Source organism: Microcebus murinus, chromosome 5, assembly GCF_040939455.1.
Source record: "Microcebus murinus isolate Inina chromosome 5, M.murinus_Inina_mat1.0, whole genome shotgun sequence".
Classification (NCBI taxonomy): domain Eukaryota; kingdom Metazoa; phylum Chordata; class Mammalia; order Primates; family Cheirogaleidae; genus Microcebus; species Microcebus murinus.
In genome coordinates, this window is record NC_134108.1 from 77249761 (window position 1) to 77266868 (window position 17108).

General features: G+C 39.3%; 1 protein-coding gene across 2 annotated transcripts in view; it reads left to right on the forward strand.

The window, feature by feature from the left end:
• Positions 1-208: 208 nt before the first annotated feature.
• The window catches only part of COL12A1 (collagen type XII alpha 1 chain), a 113654-nt gene continuing 96754 nt past the window's right edge, over positions 209-17108 (forward strand). Inside the window, exons 1-7 of one of the 2 annotated variants that reach the window (XM_020287100.2) lie at positions 209-598; positions 3602-3709; positions 11163-11279; positions 13747-13890; positions 14311-14370; positions 16280-16543; positions 16719-16883. In XM_020287100.2, the coding sequence (XP_020142689.2) occupies positions 3637-3709; positions 11163-11279; positions 13747-13890; positions 14311-14370; positions 16280-16543; positions 16719-16883 (823 nt within the window). In that variant the 5' untranslated portion in view covers positions 209-598; positions 3602-3636. The remainder of the gene's footprint in view (positions 599-3601; positions 3710-11162; positions 11280-13746; positions 13891-14310; positions 14371-16279; positions 16544-16718; positions 16884-17108) is intronic. The other variant, XM_012743162.2, reaches the window with a different exon arrangement.

A 17108-nucleotide genomic window follows, 5' to 3' on the forward strand; every position in this document is an offset into this window, starting at 1 on the left:
ACCCGAGCTCCCCAGCCCGCCCCAAGCGGAGGAGTACGCGGCTTCCCTTGGCAGGGAACCCGGCTGCGGCTGTCCCCCTCTCCGCGCCCTCCCCCCTCCCCGCCCCCCGGCGGGGCACTGCTACTACGGCGATCGCCACCTCACGCCGAAGGAATGCTCGAAGTATGCACACGTTCCCAAAAGTAGACCTCCTTCACCGCCGGAGGAGCATACATCACCCCGTGGCAGCAGTCCACCTTCTCAGGCGTTTCGTAACCGAGTAAACTGAGAGCTGGGAACAGCCCTCTATTAAGTAGCCCGCGGCGCGGAGTCTTTCCCACTTGGCGAGGGCGAGCCGCCGGGGACGCGTCCGCACGCCGGCAGCTGCGGTCCCAGGCGGTGTCCGCTCGTCCAGCCGCGCCGGCAGCTGCTCCCGGGATCCTCCTCCTCCTCCTCCTCCTCCCAGACCTCCCCGCCGGTGCCCACGCCTAGGCGGCCGCCAGGTGAGCCTGCAGAGTAGCGCCTACCACCCGGGCGTGCTGGGGCCACACGGAGCGCCAGCTTCTCCGACGCCGGGGAGCCTCTGTCGCCGCCGCTACCTCTGCCACTGCCGCCTCAGGTCAGTCTGGTTTCTGTCCCCTCTCCCTCACTCCATCACTCCGAAAGATAACGAGGGAAACTTGTTTCTAGCTTGCACCTTCCCGGGAGCCGTGAAGAATGTCGGGCGAGGACGTTTGGGCTTGTAATAGCGTAGCTGTGCCAGAGGAATCCCTGGTATACTGGGATTTTGTAATTCACTTGGGGTTTTGAGGGTAGACGGAATTGCTTTTCTTAAAAGCTGATGCAGGGCGGCAAGTGTGCGCGCAAAGGATCTTGTTCAGTATTTCCATTTGTGAAGGAATTTCGTCTATAGATGCTGTCGATTTTATCGAAGGGCGCGCCCGGTTCTGGGGCCACCCGATTTCCCTTATCTCGCGCCGCTGCTTTGCCCGGAGTGCCCGCGTGCGGCGGAGGCGCTGGGAAGGTATTTTGGTGACGCACGGTGCGGAATTCTTTGAAGAGCCGGCTAAGTGCTCTGCAGCTCGTCCAGGCTGCGCGGGTTTGTGTGGCATCTCGGGACAGATTCCTGGTCGAGTGTTCTGGCTTCTTCCTCCTCTTTTTTTTTTTTTTTTTTCAAAGCGTCCGAGGTGTTGGTTTAGGCCAGCTCTCAGGGACTCCCCCTGGGCCTACTGGAAGAAGCCCCCTGTCCAGCCTCCTCACCGTGCACTGGTCCGTGGGGCCTCTGAGGCGGTCTCCGGCTCGGATCCGAGACAGTGTGGGGACCAGAAAGCGTGGGGCAACTGGCTCATTTACGGAGCCGGCGGGGGTCCGGGGGACCCGGAGCCGGGGAGCAGGACAGGTACTCCAAATTGGGCATCATAAGGAACCCTCCAGTGACCAGTTCGGGGCTCCCTGGGACGGACATCCCCTCTCCCATCTCAACTAGGACTATGCAGCCTTGTAAAGAATGCTGGGGAGAGGGATGGGGCACGAAAGGAAATGAGCTCTAAGCTCTGTCTTGGTTAACTAATGTCGCGTGGTGGGTAGGAGAGGGGGTAGGTGACGCGCATGGGATCTGGAGGGACCCTGCGGGTGTGTGTGTGTGTAATTTTCTTTCTTTCTTTCTTTTTTTTTTTTAACTTGCCGCAGAAGTTAAGGAATTGGCCTCTTCAAGAGAGGCGTGAGGAGTGGGCAATTTGGCAGAAGGAGACGAGTCTCCTTAGCATCCCCCCCCCATGACTCATTTTCATTCATGAAGGTGAAGTGGGGGAATCCTCTCGGTGCCACGTAGGGGCCGCCGCTTTTAGACATTTATGTCTGAGAATGCGCAGTGAAATGTTGCTAAGCATTCAAATGAATGTTTTGGCTAAAAAGGAGAAAAAAAACCTTTTTCTTTTTAAAACATATAGACGGAATGCCTGGCTAACTGCGCGTTAAGATACCACGAACCGAGATTTATTCTTGCTGCTGAGTCAGGAAGCCAATAGGTGGCGCTCTAGACTCAGACAAATTGCTTCCACCGCTCAGGTTTTTGTTGAATTCGGCTGTTTTTTAAAAAATCTGCACACAGCTTTTCGGTGGGGTCGACTGTCAGCCTTTAACTTCTCGCGAGCACGACTGCCAACTGCGTTGGAAATAATTGTAGCAAAGTAAAGGCCAGATGATGGGAACAATGGGCCAGTCTCACCTCTTGTTTTCACTGATGTAGGAGAGGGTTAGAAATGTCAAACAGTTGTTAATTAGGAAGAAAGAAATTGCTAGAGCCCTTAGATCTCCTGGGCAGTGCCAAAGTTTTAATCTTGGCTTCGTGGAAAAGGAGCTCCAGGCAATTTGGCACGCCTGCTCATCAGACATTTAAAATGTAATTTACACTCAAGCGGAGGAAAGTTGCCCTAATACATTGTGCCAATAATTTGGAAAGACATGGTTGGAGATTGTCAGTTTCTTTTCTCAAAGAGGGCTCCATCTTTGGCTCATTTTTGGATTCCCAAGCAGGACAGCCCCCCAGCCCTGTACATTTTTCCTGAGGCCTACCTCGCCCGTTGCCTTACGATAATTTATGCACTTCAGAGTCAATTAATTCTCTTTTTATGTTTAGCCACTGGCAGCTTCCCAGTTCAGTTCATTGCTTGTAGCTTTTGTCTCTGGATTGGACCTTAGACTATTTTAGGAGATTCCATTCTGCAGACATGGGTTAAGCACCTGCTGTGTGCTGGGACACCACAAAGGTGAATAAGACTCTTTGTCTTTGAGGAATTAATAATCTAGTTGCAGGAAAAGTCAGAATAGAACACATTCTCCCCTGGAGCACATACACCTGTAATCTTCCAGGATAAATAAACAGTTAACTGGAAAGATTAATTTTTATTGCGAATTTTTATTTTAAAACATCTTGGAAAAACAGAAAAGAGGGTTTTGCCTCTTCTATTGGGCTGTCACTTTGTATTATGTATTTTGAAGTTGTTTTCTCCCATCTTGGGTAAAGGATTTATCAGATGTGAAAACAACACAGTTAGCAGGAGGGTCAGGTTTCAGCTGGATCTTACATATTTCTGTATAATCCATTTCAGACCTGAAAGAGCTGCAGATTTGTAGGCAGAACAAAATGAAGAAAAAAAGAGAGAAAAAAGGTTTATTATACTTTTCCAAATTGTCCTGAGACCACTAAAGTACAGCTACCTAAAGAGAGCAGCAGCTAGGAAAAAGCAGCCAAATAAAATCCCCAGCTGGAAGAGACATTTAGTTGAGTCAGGGATTAAATGACCTCTGGATTAGCCATCACCCAGGCAGGATGAAGTCATTCGGGGGCTGGTAAGGCCTTCGCCCGGGATGCTAAGTAGGACCAGTCTCCAGGAAAACAGGACCCTCTTTAAACTTGAACTCCCTCCTAGTGCCGTGATTAAACTTCTGTGGATGATCTTGACTTCCACTGCTCCACAATACGCCCATTGTGTGCTGGGCTAGGCCCTGTCGTTATGAAGGCAGATATGGTCGGGTTCTGGACTGGCTCCAGGCTCCAGCTCTAACCTGGTTCCGGGCCTGCCCAGACCCGGTTCTGATGCGATCACTGCTTCTTCCGCAGATCCCTTCATGCGGCTGTGAGCTCAGAGGCCCAGCATGCGGACCAGGCTTCCCCCAGCGCTCGCCGCCCTGGGCGCGGCCCTGCTCCTGTCTTCTATTGAGGCAGAAGGTAAAAAGCCTTTTCCTTCCCCCTCCCGGAGTGACAATGCAGGATTTGAGAAAGGAAAAAAAAACAAAAAAAACCCCACAAATCTTTCTTGCATCTATTGCTTGCTCTGTTTTCCCTGCGCTTTGTGCTTTCTCTGATGGTTTCTCTCCTCCAGAGAAGCACACTCTTCTCCTGAGGTTTGTCCATTTCCCAGCTCTCAGGTGCAGCTCTTTCGTATTCTGCTTAATCCATTCCGTACAGTGCTGTGTGGTCTCCTTGAGTGTGTCTCTGCGGTGTGCTGTCCACACTGCCACCTACGCTGCCGCCTTCCGAGAGGACCAGCCGCCTGGGAGGGAGCCACGGCTGTGCCCAGCGCCACCGACGGGACCCGCAGGTGGTACCCAGGAGCCCTGGAGCGCAGGCGCGCTTGCTCGCGGGCTTGGCTGTACCCACCTGTCTCTGGGTCTGCGACCTCGGTGACAGCACGAAATAAAAGTCTCCAACAGCGCTGGCTCTGCGCGTCTGTGTATTTTGTGGGGAGCTCAGCGGGCGAGGCGGCTGATGCAGGCAAATAAAAGAGCCCGCGGTCAAACCGCCTGTAGGGGTGGGAGACCTGCCGCCTTGGGGCCACGTGTGGCCTTCTGGATCCTTGACGGGTCCTTTTGACTGAAACCAAATTTAAAACAGAACAAATCCTTTTCTTAAAAGGGGTGCAGCAGAGAAAGAGGAAGCTCTTCTTGCCTCCTTTGGTGCGTAAAAAAGAACAATCTTGAAATCAGAAGGCCTCAGGTTCCTCTCCCCCCTGACCCCCTTGCCCACCGCGGGGAGATGGGGGCCCGGGGGTGTTCGCGTGTCCCAGGGTCGCTGCTGTCCCTGCCTGGTTCGCGGTGCTTCAGGCGCGTGGCCCAGACCAGCCCAGCTCAGACAGGTTGGGTCTGGGCCAAGCTTTTCAGCCCGGGAAGCCAGCGCACGCCAGAGGAGCCGGGCATCACCTCCAGCGCCCTCCCCTAGCTCCCTCCTGCCTCCCTCCCTCCAGGACCGCTCCGCTCCTCCGACCTTCCCACCGAGGGGGTCAGGGGCTCAGAGACTATCTGTACAACGACTCCGTGTGGCCCCGCCGTCTTGAAAATGAAGAGCTTTTGTTAGATTTCCAACCTCGTTTTTGCTGTGTGCACTTGATACCTTAATTTCTCAGTATTCACTAACCAATCCATTTCTATGTATTAACCCCATGGGTGCTTCTGTGTTCCCTCAATTATCATTGGAGACTTGACAAACTAGTTTTATTATTCTGCAAGATAAATGGGGTAATGTCATAAAAGACATCTTACAATTTTGTTTTTTCCAATACAGAAATGCTCCCAATGAAGTTAAGGGAGAAAATAAATACTTCTGCATGTGACAATTGTGGAACTTTCAGGGTGGGTTGTTCTTTTTCAGAGGTGGGAAAATTGGGACCGTTTCATGACAACACTGAGCTTTACAAAGTTTCTGTAGTGTTTGATTTTCTACTTCAAGATTGCACAGAAACTTAGGGAAAGCAGTGTTTCCAAAACGTATGGCATGCTTAGAAAAGTGACAGACACTTGCTGGCTCTTCTTACTTGATTAATATTTTGTGAATGTAGAGACTCTTCAGAGTGGCCTCGATGAAGTAATATTCAGATGAGGTTGGCTTTAATGTTCGTTTCTATGTCGTTGTTAGGAAGGAATTTTATTTGAGGAACACTTGGAAGCTCTACTGAAGATATTTTTAGATAATTCACTGAAGTGGCCCATTTATGGCTCATTAAGAAAATAGTTATTTGAAAATCAGAATGTTTGAGAATACTGGGGAAAAGAATTAGGTTGGAAATGATGTAAATGGAAAAAAAATCAATTCTGAATTAGATAATGGCTGGTTAGCAAAGTGCAGTTAAAAAGAATATTTTACTATCTACATTTGTGATTATTATCATATTTCTTATGTTTTATCTTTTTAATTTGTGTTGATATCCATATGGTATTTTTGCTTTCTTAAGCTGTGTGTTGTGTTTTTTTTGTCTCCCATCCCCGTATGTCAGTATTTAATACTTATATTTTAATAGTATTCATTTCTTTGGCCTTATACTCTAGTTTGGTAATGTCAAATAGAAATATAATTTGAGCCACAAATGCAAGCCATATATGTAACTTAAAATTTTTCTGGTAGCCACATTAAAAGAGAGAAAAGAAACAGGGGAAATTAATTTTAATAATATATTTTATTTAACCTCATATTATCATATCAACATATAATTAATACGAGAATTGGTGGTGAGGCATTTTACATTTTCTGTATTGAGAGTTTGACATTGGGTGTTTTTTACACTTGCAGCACATTTTATTTTAGACTGGCCACATTTCAAGTTCTCAATAGCCACATGGCTGGTTGCTCCTGTGTTGGACAGCACAGCCTTGGTGTTAACTACCAACTAAGTGGCCTCAGGAGCCTTTGAAAGGCTAACAAAATTTGTGGCCAAAGCCTTTCTGGGGACAATGGGATGGAAACAGAATTTCTTTGAAATATTTCTGTTGGGAGCAATTCAAAATTTCAGCTTGCAACCCTCTTTGGTACTATGCCATTTTGATCTTAGTCCTAAAGTAGCCATAGTTACTCTTTTTTTCCTTTTTATGACTCTTACTTGCACTCTTATATTCATACTATTTTCTCACCATTTTCTATTTACTTAATTTTCTATATATTGGAAATCCAATATATATATATATATATATGTATATTTATATTAGTAAAAAGGTTTTGGTATTCACTTTTTGCATTTCTTCTTTTTTATAGTGGTACCACTTTTGTCCTGTTGTTTTTCTTCTGCCTACTTGTCTAAACTATGGTATCTTGTCTTACTGAAGTAAAGATGAAAATAAGTTTTTTTTTGCCTTCAGTATTTTTAATTTTTAGCCACAGCATAGACTTTAGCAACCTTATAAGTTGGCCATACATTCTAGGCCAGTGCTCTGTATGGTCTCTAATGTATGAATTATTTTTGGTTCATGTAGCATACAGTGTGTTAATTATGCTTTAGAAAATGTAACACTTTGCATTTAAAGGTTAATGGCCAGTATTCCCTGAGAGTTTGGACACCTTTCTAATTAGTCTAGAATTTGAGATGAACACAAATTTTGTGAAAAACAGAGTTTTAATTTGGTAAGTCTGATGTATAGTTTATACTATATCATGAACAATTAGATATTATCAATTCATTGGTGAGTTTAAACTGTAAGCTTTGTCTTGTGTCTAGGTTAAGAGGCTAATTAACACATATGTCTATTAATCCTATAACGGATTTCAAACTAGAGGAGAACTAGAGTTCATCTATTCTAATTCTTTCATTTTCCAAATAAGAAAATGAATCCCAGAGAGGCTGAATAACTTGATCAACTAATACAATTACTTAGGGGCAAAATACAGACAAGACCCAAGTCTTCTAGTTTTTGTTAGTGCTGGTTTGGCCAAACCATGTTTCCTTTTTGCGTGATAACTGGTTGACTTAGTGGGTTTAGTGTGGGAACACAATCTGTAATGTGTACAAAATAATCTGTTGCTTGTCTAAAATATTAACGTTTCAACTAGTTATTTTTGGTATCTTGTAAACACAAATGAAAGGAATTTTTATATCATGGGGAAGATCATTAAATTTATACTACCTTTGCATGGAAAACATAAATTAATGCCTATCAAATATAGTAAACTCATCATACTTTGCGTACTTCTAAAGGTTTCTGTCATTAAGGTAGTATCCTTTCCAATGCTGTCATCACAAATATCAGGCTAAAGATCTTACTAGTTCATCAAGATGATATTTTAGTAGTGTGTGCTCAGCTTTGCTTTATCCATAACACATTATATACACTTATCAAAACTTATTGGACTATTCTCTCAAGCATCCATCTTTCCATCCATCCATCCATCCATCCATCCATCCATCCATCCATCCATCCATCCATCCATCCATCCTTCCATTCATTTATCTCTGCCATGGTTGGTAAATTCTTGGACATACCAAATTCTTGGACAAAATTCTTGGACTTTTTGGGTGCCATAATTTTAAAAAGTGTTTTTCTTCTTCTATATCAAGACAGACACTTTAGTTTTCAAATTATTTCAACAGGTGTGTAAAGCTAATACCAAATTCTATCTACGTCTGAATAGGAGATATCTGAATACCACATATTTATTATTGATTAGGCATCATTTGCTCTAATAATGTTTTTTTCATAGAGTAGGAAGAAAAATATATATATATATTAACAGGCAAACATATATAAATATTAGTTTCTAAAGTTAATTTTTGATTGAAACATTTCTTCTTTTTCACATTTAATCTAGTACGGTAGAAAACTGTATGCTTCACAGTCAGACCATGGGATGACAGTTTGCTGTCTATTAGCTGTGTTAACTTCTCTGAATTTCACTGACTCATCTGTAAAACAGGGATAATCTGTAAAACTCACCATTGGGTTGTTATTAGGGAAAAAAAGATACAATATATGAAACGACTAGCTCTCTGTTATAGAAGACACTCAGCAAATGTTAGCTATTATTAACATTCCTAAAATGTCCTAACTTCTGCCAATTTATGTAACAAAAATCTCATCAGAATGAGGCTTTCATAGCATAGTGCTTGATAACCAAAAGTATTATTCTAGATATGGAATTAAACTACTAGAGTTATAAATACTTAAAATTTTAGCCACTTCAATATTAGTATTCAGGTTTTATGACTATGTATCAGATTATCATTTATTTATAAATTTAGTTATATTTCTCTTGGTTTATCTTCTTATTCTATGCAACTAAGGCTCTTTGTGATTATAATCCATATGTAGTGAGTTCATATTTGAAATATTCCAGCATCAAGATTGTTTTGGGAAACACTCTTTGATGATGCAATGGTGGCTGTGAATTATTTTTATGTAAAAGAAAACATTTGCAAATTTATAATAATAAAATTACATTTTTGCATTGATTTATGTTGACATGGGTCACATACTCACATCCGATTGATTATTATTGTTTTCATGAAACACACAAGCAAGTGTATAACAAGAATGACAAGCCTGTGAGGTGGTAGATGCGATAAAAATGGCAAGGAGATAAGCCAGTGGGCTTTTTGTTGTACATGTGCTGGTCAGCCATTCTTTCTTCCTCTTGATTCCCACATGCTAGATCTTAATTGGTTGTGAGTATGTTGACATGGGTCACATACTCACATCCGATTGATTATTATTGTTTTCATGAAACACACAAGCAAGTGTATAACAAGAATGACAAGCCTGTGAGGTGGTAGATGCGATAAAAATGGCAAGGAGATAAGCCAGTGGGCTTTTTGTTGTACATGTGCTGGTCAGCCATTCTTTCTTCCTCTGGATTCCCACATGCTAGATCTGAGTTTCTATGAACACCTTAAAGTCCTCTGAAATGTTAAAGACTTTTCCCCACAGTCAATTTTTCAGTTTATCTGGAATCCTGGTCATTTGGATATCAACAAGGGGGGCTGCTGCTGCCCTTCAGCAGTTTTAACCTAATGTCTGCTGCTTCAGGTCAATTTCCTTCCAAGGTTGGTGGTACTATTTTTCCATGTACTGATTTTTTTTTAAAAGCATGCTCAGGCCAGTTGTGTCTGCCTTTGCATTAAATTTGTCCTGAGCCATTGCTATTGGAGCAATATTTTATAATGATATTCTTAATACCTGTTGTCCTATTAACATCTGTTGCATGCATGTTATACTAAGTGATGAGTACAGCTAAACCTCCAAATATGATTATAAACAGAAGAATGTTGAATAATTAAGCTTTGCATGTAGATTAATAGTCTAATCTCACTGCCTGTGTATGGATAGTAAGAACATAACATTCATTCCAGTTCTCGTGTATCCATTAAAAATAAAAAGCCATCTCCTACAGTTGGAGACAGTAGTTTATTAAAGCAAATGTTTGCTTAATTTGTTTTATTCCCATTAAAAGTGCTATTAATATTACATAATCCTTAACCCCAGTTAAATTCTATGACTCATGTCTCCAAGCTACTACTGTATTTTAATTGACCTTTGTAAAAACCTAAAAGGAGATTTTAATCTCCCAAAACATATGCAAAAATTCTGACTCACAAGGAATACTTTCAGAGCAAAACATGTTAAGAAGAGTATGGCTGAAAGTCATCTTACTTTGTTGACCTGCTTCAAAAGTAATCATTTTTAATGCACTGACCATGCACTGACAGTGAGTCAGTACAATGCTGCATGATGAGGCATGAACATTGTAGAGAGAATATCATTATAAAATATTTTGGAAACGTCTTTGTGTAATCACTATTGTACATGGAGGCTTTTGTTCATTGTGGGAAACTAAAAGCAAGTCAACATTTCATTGACCCATGCATGATGCTGTACGGTTTTGTATGTAAACTATTCCTTTCTGTACTTTTCAGTTATTCCTGTCATTGACTTCTCCAAGTTTTTATGCGCAGTCATGTCTTCAGATTGCTGATCCTTTCTTCACTATTTTCTTTAAGTTCTGTAAATAAATGTCCATAAATAAACATTGATGTTGTCTTTTCATAATTAACCATTGTTTTGTAAAGGACCATACTGGCATTTTAATCCAAAATGCCATTTCTAGTATGGAGTATACCTGCTGCAAAGGAAATAACAGTGTTGGTTTACACCTTGGAACATACAGCAAGTTGGTGTAAACAGGCAGAATAGTAGTTTTATAAACACATGAATATTACTGTTTATATACTTATAAATTATTAACATCCCTTATTATTTTTGGATATTTGTCTATATATGAATATACATTTAAATGTATATTTCCTTGTGAGACGTAACTAAGTTTCCCATGAGTCTTCATTTTCATTAAAATATATTTTTCATCTCTGCCACGGATTGAGATTTATCAAACAACAATAACAAGGCAATAATGCAGAGAATGAGCCAAAGACATCATTGATTCTTTTCCATATTACTGAAAAAAAGTATTATGTCAACGTTCTAAATTAACTTCTATGATTGTAAGCAGGTTGTGATTTGGCATGCTTGTTCAAAATGCACTCAGCATGTATTGAAATTTCTTTAATTGTTATGTGAATTGTTTGCATATGTGGGTATTATATGTGATTTCATTGTACTTGTATGTACTTGTATCCAAATGTTTCTATTATGCTTGATTTTGCTGGCCATTCTTGAATGACCTAGCAACTCAAGAATCAAAAGTGTTTTGTGCTGTCCTCTATAATATGTATACTCTCTGATGTTTTGTCATATCTTGTCAGCTTTTAATTTTATTCTTATCCAACAAGATATATTTTATATTTGTTGGAAACAAATTTATGCAAAGACAATTTTAGTAAGCTTTGCTCAACACAATTCTTTATTAATTAAATCGACCGTTTTGTGACATTGGAAAATGTAACTGATATCAGCTCTCTCTTTTGCAGTTGACCCACCTGCAGACTTGAATTTTAAAATTATAGATGAAAATACTGTTCATATGTCATGGGCAAGACCAGTTGATCCAATTTTGGGTTACAGAATAACGGTGGACCCTACAACAGGTAAGATTCAAGATGTTGGAGTTTTAAGACACAGACATCAAGATGGTATAATCCAGGCTCTTCCTCTCCTCCCAGTTCATAATGAAAAAGCTGAGATTTAGAAAGTCTAGGGGATTTGGTCAATGTCACAGATATTTGGTGGACTCAGGTTTCAAATTTCCAGGCCTAGTACCCACTGTTATATTTTAATGGTGTTGAGCTTTATTTACATGACTAAGCTTTATTTACATGTGCTAAGCTGTTGTTATTAAAAATAGACATTTAAAAAAAATCTGATCAGAATATTGTTAGTAATCTTCGATCTTATAAAATAGAATTGTCATTTATTGGCATTCTTCTTGAATTTCTTAATCTTCTCAACATTTAAAGTATCAAGTTGTTCCACGTTACCCAGAGTCCTATGCATTTCGATGTTCAGAAATCATCATTCTGGGATAATGGTGGGCAACCATGATGAAAGACAAGAGTTTACTTTGGCTAGGTGGATTCTGTGGACACTAGGCTGAATCCTTGGAAAATAACCAAGTGTGAAGAACCAATCTCCATGGATTAACTTTTAGTTCTAAAATGGAATGGGAAAATAACCGTTTCTACTAACACAGGCCAAATGGTCGGAAGAAGTCTTAATTGGTTGATAGTAGAGATGGATGATGTCGACATAACTTATCACTAGAACTGTTTTCTTATCTTGGCCTTTAAAAATACCAATGATTTAAAAAACTGATTTATCAGGGAGCTTTAAAAAATATGATCTGAAAACTTAAAAAAGGATCAAGAATTTACTTTTTCCTATTTTAATTTTGTATCCTCAAATATATTTGTAGTTAACTAATTCATTCATTCCAAAGCAGAAAAGCGGTTCAAATAAGATCCATCCTGTTTTCAGATGTTGGGAATTACTGACTCCCAACACTTTCAAAACTGGCACTGAGACCACCCAACCCAGCAGAACTCCAGTATCTTGATACCCCCAGGAGTCTTGGTTGGTTTTGCATGTTCCACATTTAAACCAAGAGCATTTCTCAGGGTTCTGTTGCACCTGTTACCTTTCCTGATCACTTATGTTTTTTTTTTTTTTGAGACAGAGTCTCGCTTTCTTGCCTAGGCTAGAGTAAGTGCCGTGGCGTCAGCCTAGCTCACAGCAACCTCAAACTCCTGGGCTCAAGCGATCCTCCTGCCTCAGCCTCCCGAGTAGCTGGGACTACAGGCATGCGCCACCATGCCCGGCTGATTTTTATATTATATATATTAGTTGGCCAATTAATTTCTTTCTATTTTTATGGTAGAGACGGGGTCTCGCTCAGGCTGGTTTTGAACTCCTGACCTTGAGCAATCTGCCCGCCTCGGTCTCCCAGAGTGCTAGGATTACAGGCGTGAGCCACCGCACCCAGCCTGATCGCTTATGTTTTGATGCAAATTTAATATAATTAAAAATATCAGGCCGGGCGCGGTGGCTCACGCCTGTAATCCTAGCTCTTGGGAGGCCGAGGCGGGTGGATTGCTCAAGGTCAGGAGTTCAAAACCAGCCTGAGCAAGAGCGAGACCCCGTCTCTACTATAAATAGAAAGAAATTAATTGGCCAACTGATATATATATAAAAAAATTAGCCGGGCATGGTGGCTCATGCCTGTAGTCCCAGCTACTCAGGAGGCTGAGGCAGAAGGATCGCTCGAGCCTAGGAGTTTGAGGTTGCTGTGAGCTAGGCTGACGCCACGGCACTCACTCTAGACTGGACAAAAAAGTGAGACTCTGTCTCAAAAAAAAAAAAAAAAAAATATCAAAAGGCATTGTCCCTAAGAGCCACCATGTTTCCTGTTTGAATTGAGAAATAACAGAATCTAGGAGGAAGTATATAATTGTCAATATGTAAGTAAACACTTAGTAACTGTACCATGAGATGTTTGCTACCTAGTTAAGTCTATTCAGAGGTCCATGGTTACCCATTAAGCTATGCATCCATTTAAGTATGGACAATGCATTGCTTTCATACACATTGTTTCCCACTATGGGTTAATCTTAACCTATGGGATTTGTTTCCCTTGAGTTTACTTTCATCCCTTACTTCTCTTTTTCTGCTATCCTACAATGCATAATTTAAAGCTAAATTCTTTTCTGCTTTATATCTCATTTATAAAAATTTTGTTATCTACCATTACTCTTCAAAACCAATGAGAGATTTTTGGTTTGAAATTCTGGTATACATTTAAATCTAGAAAAATCTTGTATCCTCCAACAAGTACTAAATATGATTGTAATAAGTAATGGCAATATCAGTCCATTAATTGAATTTCTAAAATTCAAAGTTTTAGTTTTAGAAGACAGTAAACAACGTTTGGTTGTCCTGGCAAAAAAGCACATATTAAATTTTTCAGATTTTGAGTGTATCTGAGAATTACAACGTATGGTGTTGTGTTACATGTGAAAAATGTTTTATCGCATTCGTATTTTTTTCATTTTATATTTCCAGATGGGCCCACTAAAGAATTTACCCTTGCAGCTAGTACCACTGAAACTTTATTATCTGACCTTATACCTGAAATAGAGTATGTGGTGACAATAACTTCATATGATGAAGTAGAAGAAAGTGTGCCAGTTATAGGCCAACTAACAAGTAAGCACACATATAAATTCAAATACTTTTATATCTTTTATTTTGTGGGACATTTTTCCAGCTTCAGATTTAATCTCTTATTATGCAGAGTGAATTTATTTAACTATTCTTTCTGTGATGCTAGTTATTAGTGGATATGAATCATTCTTGATTTGTAATCCTGGTCTGTGGAAGCAGCAGAAATCACAAATGAAACATATTGAAAACATTAAACTTTGCTGCACAACAATGTTAATGTCTTTCTGAAATGTCTATAAAATATATATTATTTACAAGGGAATGCCTTTTTTGCAGTATTCGCTGACCAGTTGCACATAGAACATACATTTGAAAGACAATAGCAAAGGACAATATATTTATTCTTTTTAAAAGAAAATATTTGGGTTCATTTCCTTTTCTAATACTTAGGTTTTGATTCAGTTCAAACAGGTGTTTCAGCAAAGCCAGGGGAGAAGAAACCTGGAAAAACAGAGATTCAAAGTGAGTGTTTCCCTTAATATTTTTGCTTGGATTTGTAGAGTTCATAAATGTAGGATATAATAGATTTTCCAGTTTTGTAAATAGATTGATCCTATTCCTGTATTAATTTCTATAATCTTTATCTATAAGTAGCACAGACAATATGAGTAATGTGTAGGTAAGCAGTTATAATGCTTAAGTTCTGACTTTCTAGCCAGTTTTTCATTCTGTTTACTAAACATTCTTTTTAATGGCAGTGTTTTGAATTTGTACGTGTCCAAATTTTCCTGCAAATTTTGGCAGTAGGTGAAAAACAAAGCTCATCACTGGACTCAACTAATTTCTCAAAGACAAACTGATATAAATAGATAGTACTTAGAAATATATGAGAAATACAATGCTGGAGCATGAGAGAGATGCCCTCAGTTAGTGTTCAAAGCAATTCAATTGCCACAAAAATACTTTTCTAAGTCTATGTGTATGTTATGCTCATCTCCAAGATATTTACAATGGCTTTAGTTGATGGCAGTTGTAAACTTTCCAGTCTCTGTAAGGCATTTCTGATAAATTGGTGCATTTGTAATCAGATGAAAGCAATTTTATTTAGTCTAGGACAGGTTTTGCAGTTATTGGCCATCTTTTGTCTTATACTGCTTTGTCTGACTTATTGGGATGGACCCTTAAGGGGTTTCTTGGACTTCTGATTTTGCCACTTTGTAAAGGTTGGATTTATGACCCAGAATGACAATAAAAAGATTATAAACACAAAGTCCTCTTTATCTGGAAATTTTCCTTCCAGATCACTGTTTTTTATTCTTTCAGATGTCTAATAATCTGAAATGAAGTTTATAGTATGTAGTTACAATGCTAATATTTTCCCCAAACCATCAATATTTATGCTAAATCAAAGCATTATGCCAAATATTGACTTTTTAAATAGACTTAAATTGATCTACTAAATAATGTGCAAAAATTACTTAAGCATGCAGCTTGTATTTGGCTTGCAAAATTTTCCAGGACCCTTTTCTCCTCTTCTTAGCCAAATACTTGTTTTATTATCTACCAGCTGACTACAGGGACAAAAACACCTTCAGAAAATTCACTTAGCCTTGCCTTGTAAATACAAATTTTGATGAAAATCAACCTGACTTCCACCACAGAGAAGGAAAGATAATATATTCAGTTATAAAAACTGGCTATTGTATTTTAGTAATTTAAGGATACCTTGTGGAATTTTTACTTTTGAAATGAAATGATTGTTCACTTTGTTTAGTAAAAGTAGATTTTAGTTGCCAAATTTAAATACATTGATAATTAGGATAGGATATTTTGGCTATTTTGCATCATTTTATGCTTGTTTTTACTTCTGTTAAACTCCATTAACCCTCTAGACAAACCTTACTGCAAACGGACAATTATATTGAAAAGCAAAAGAGAATATTGAAAAATTTGCTCTTTTCTACAACTCAACTGCACTTGCTTGAGTGGTATTTATTTTTTTATAAATACCAAGGAATGAAAACACTTCATTTGCATTTCTTTTATATGTCTCACAGAAGTTTTATATAATTTTTACTTGGAAAGAAGAGTGAGGATATAGTTTATAAAAATAGATAGGTTGATAGTACAACTACTTGGATATATGCCCCTAGAGAGCAGGTCATATATATTTTTATCTCTTCTTGCAAATGTCTTATACAGTAATTTAAAGACATTTAGTTCCATAAATGCATCTCAATGAAGGCACTGAAAATGTGTGCTAATAAAATTATATACTCTTTTGTGTGTGAGGGTGAAGAACAATGGGTGAATACGTCCTAATGAACAGAATGATTTAAGAAGTCAACAGTTTTGCAATGTTAGCTTGTATTTCTTGATGATAGATTGATTTAATACAACATCATTTAAAAATATATTAAATGTATTTCAGAATGCTCTGTCAGTGCCTGGACTGATTTGGTTTTTCTTGTGGATGGCTCCTGGAGTGTGGGAAGAAATAATTTCAAGTACATTTTAGATTTTATTGCTGCTCTTGTGTCTGCATTTGACATTGGGGAAGAGAAGACAAGGGTTGGAGTTGTTCAGTACAGCTCTGATACCAGGACTGAATTTAACTTAAATCAGTACTACCAAAGGGATGAGCTGCTTGCTGCAATTAAAAAAATCCCATACAAGGGTGGAAACACGATGACAGGTATGTTTTACAGATTTTGTTATTGTTTAAAATAAATGGCATGTCTGTTTTAGAAAGAAATTACACGTGGCACAATTATCATATATTAAATAATTTTGAAATTAATCACATAGTTTTTGACTTTGGCAAAATTGTGTAGTACAAAGTGAATGAACATGTTTCTTTTTCCCTTTAGGGGATGCCATTGACTACTTAGTTAAAAATACTTTCACGGACTCTGCTGGAGCAAGAGTTGGCTTTCCTAAAGTGGCAATTATTATTACGGATGGCAAATCCCAGGATGAAGTGGAAATTCCAGCAAGAGAGCTTCGTAATATTGGGGTTGAAGTTTTCTCTTTGGGTAGGTTAAGTTTGGTTAATTATTTTCTTTTTACAACTGCTTTATTACACTTAATGCTCAGGAAGATGAAAGATTGATTCCTCAGGGAAGGATGCTGTTAGAAGTGTTTACTGCATTTTATAGTGTAGTTTAAGCCAAATTGTCTTTAAGTAAAAATTTTGCTTATCTATTTTCCTCATATAAATCCATTAGCATATACATTAAGCAAGGTGGTATTTACATTCT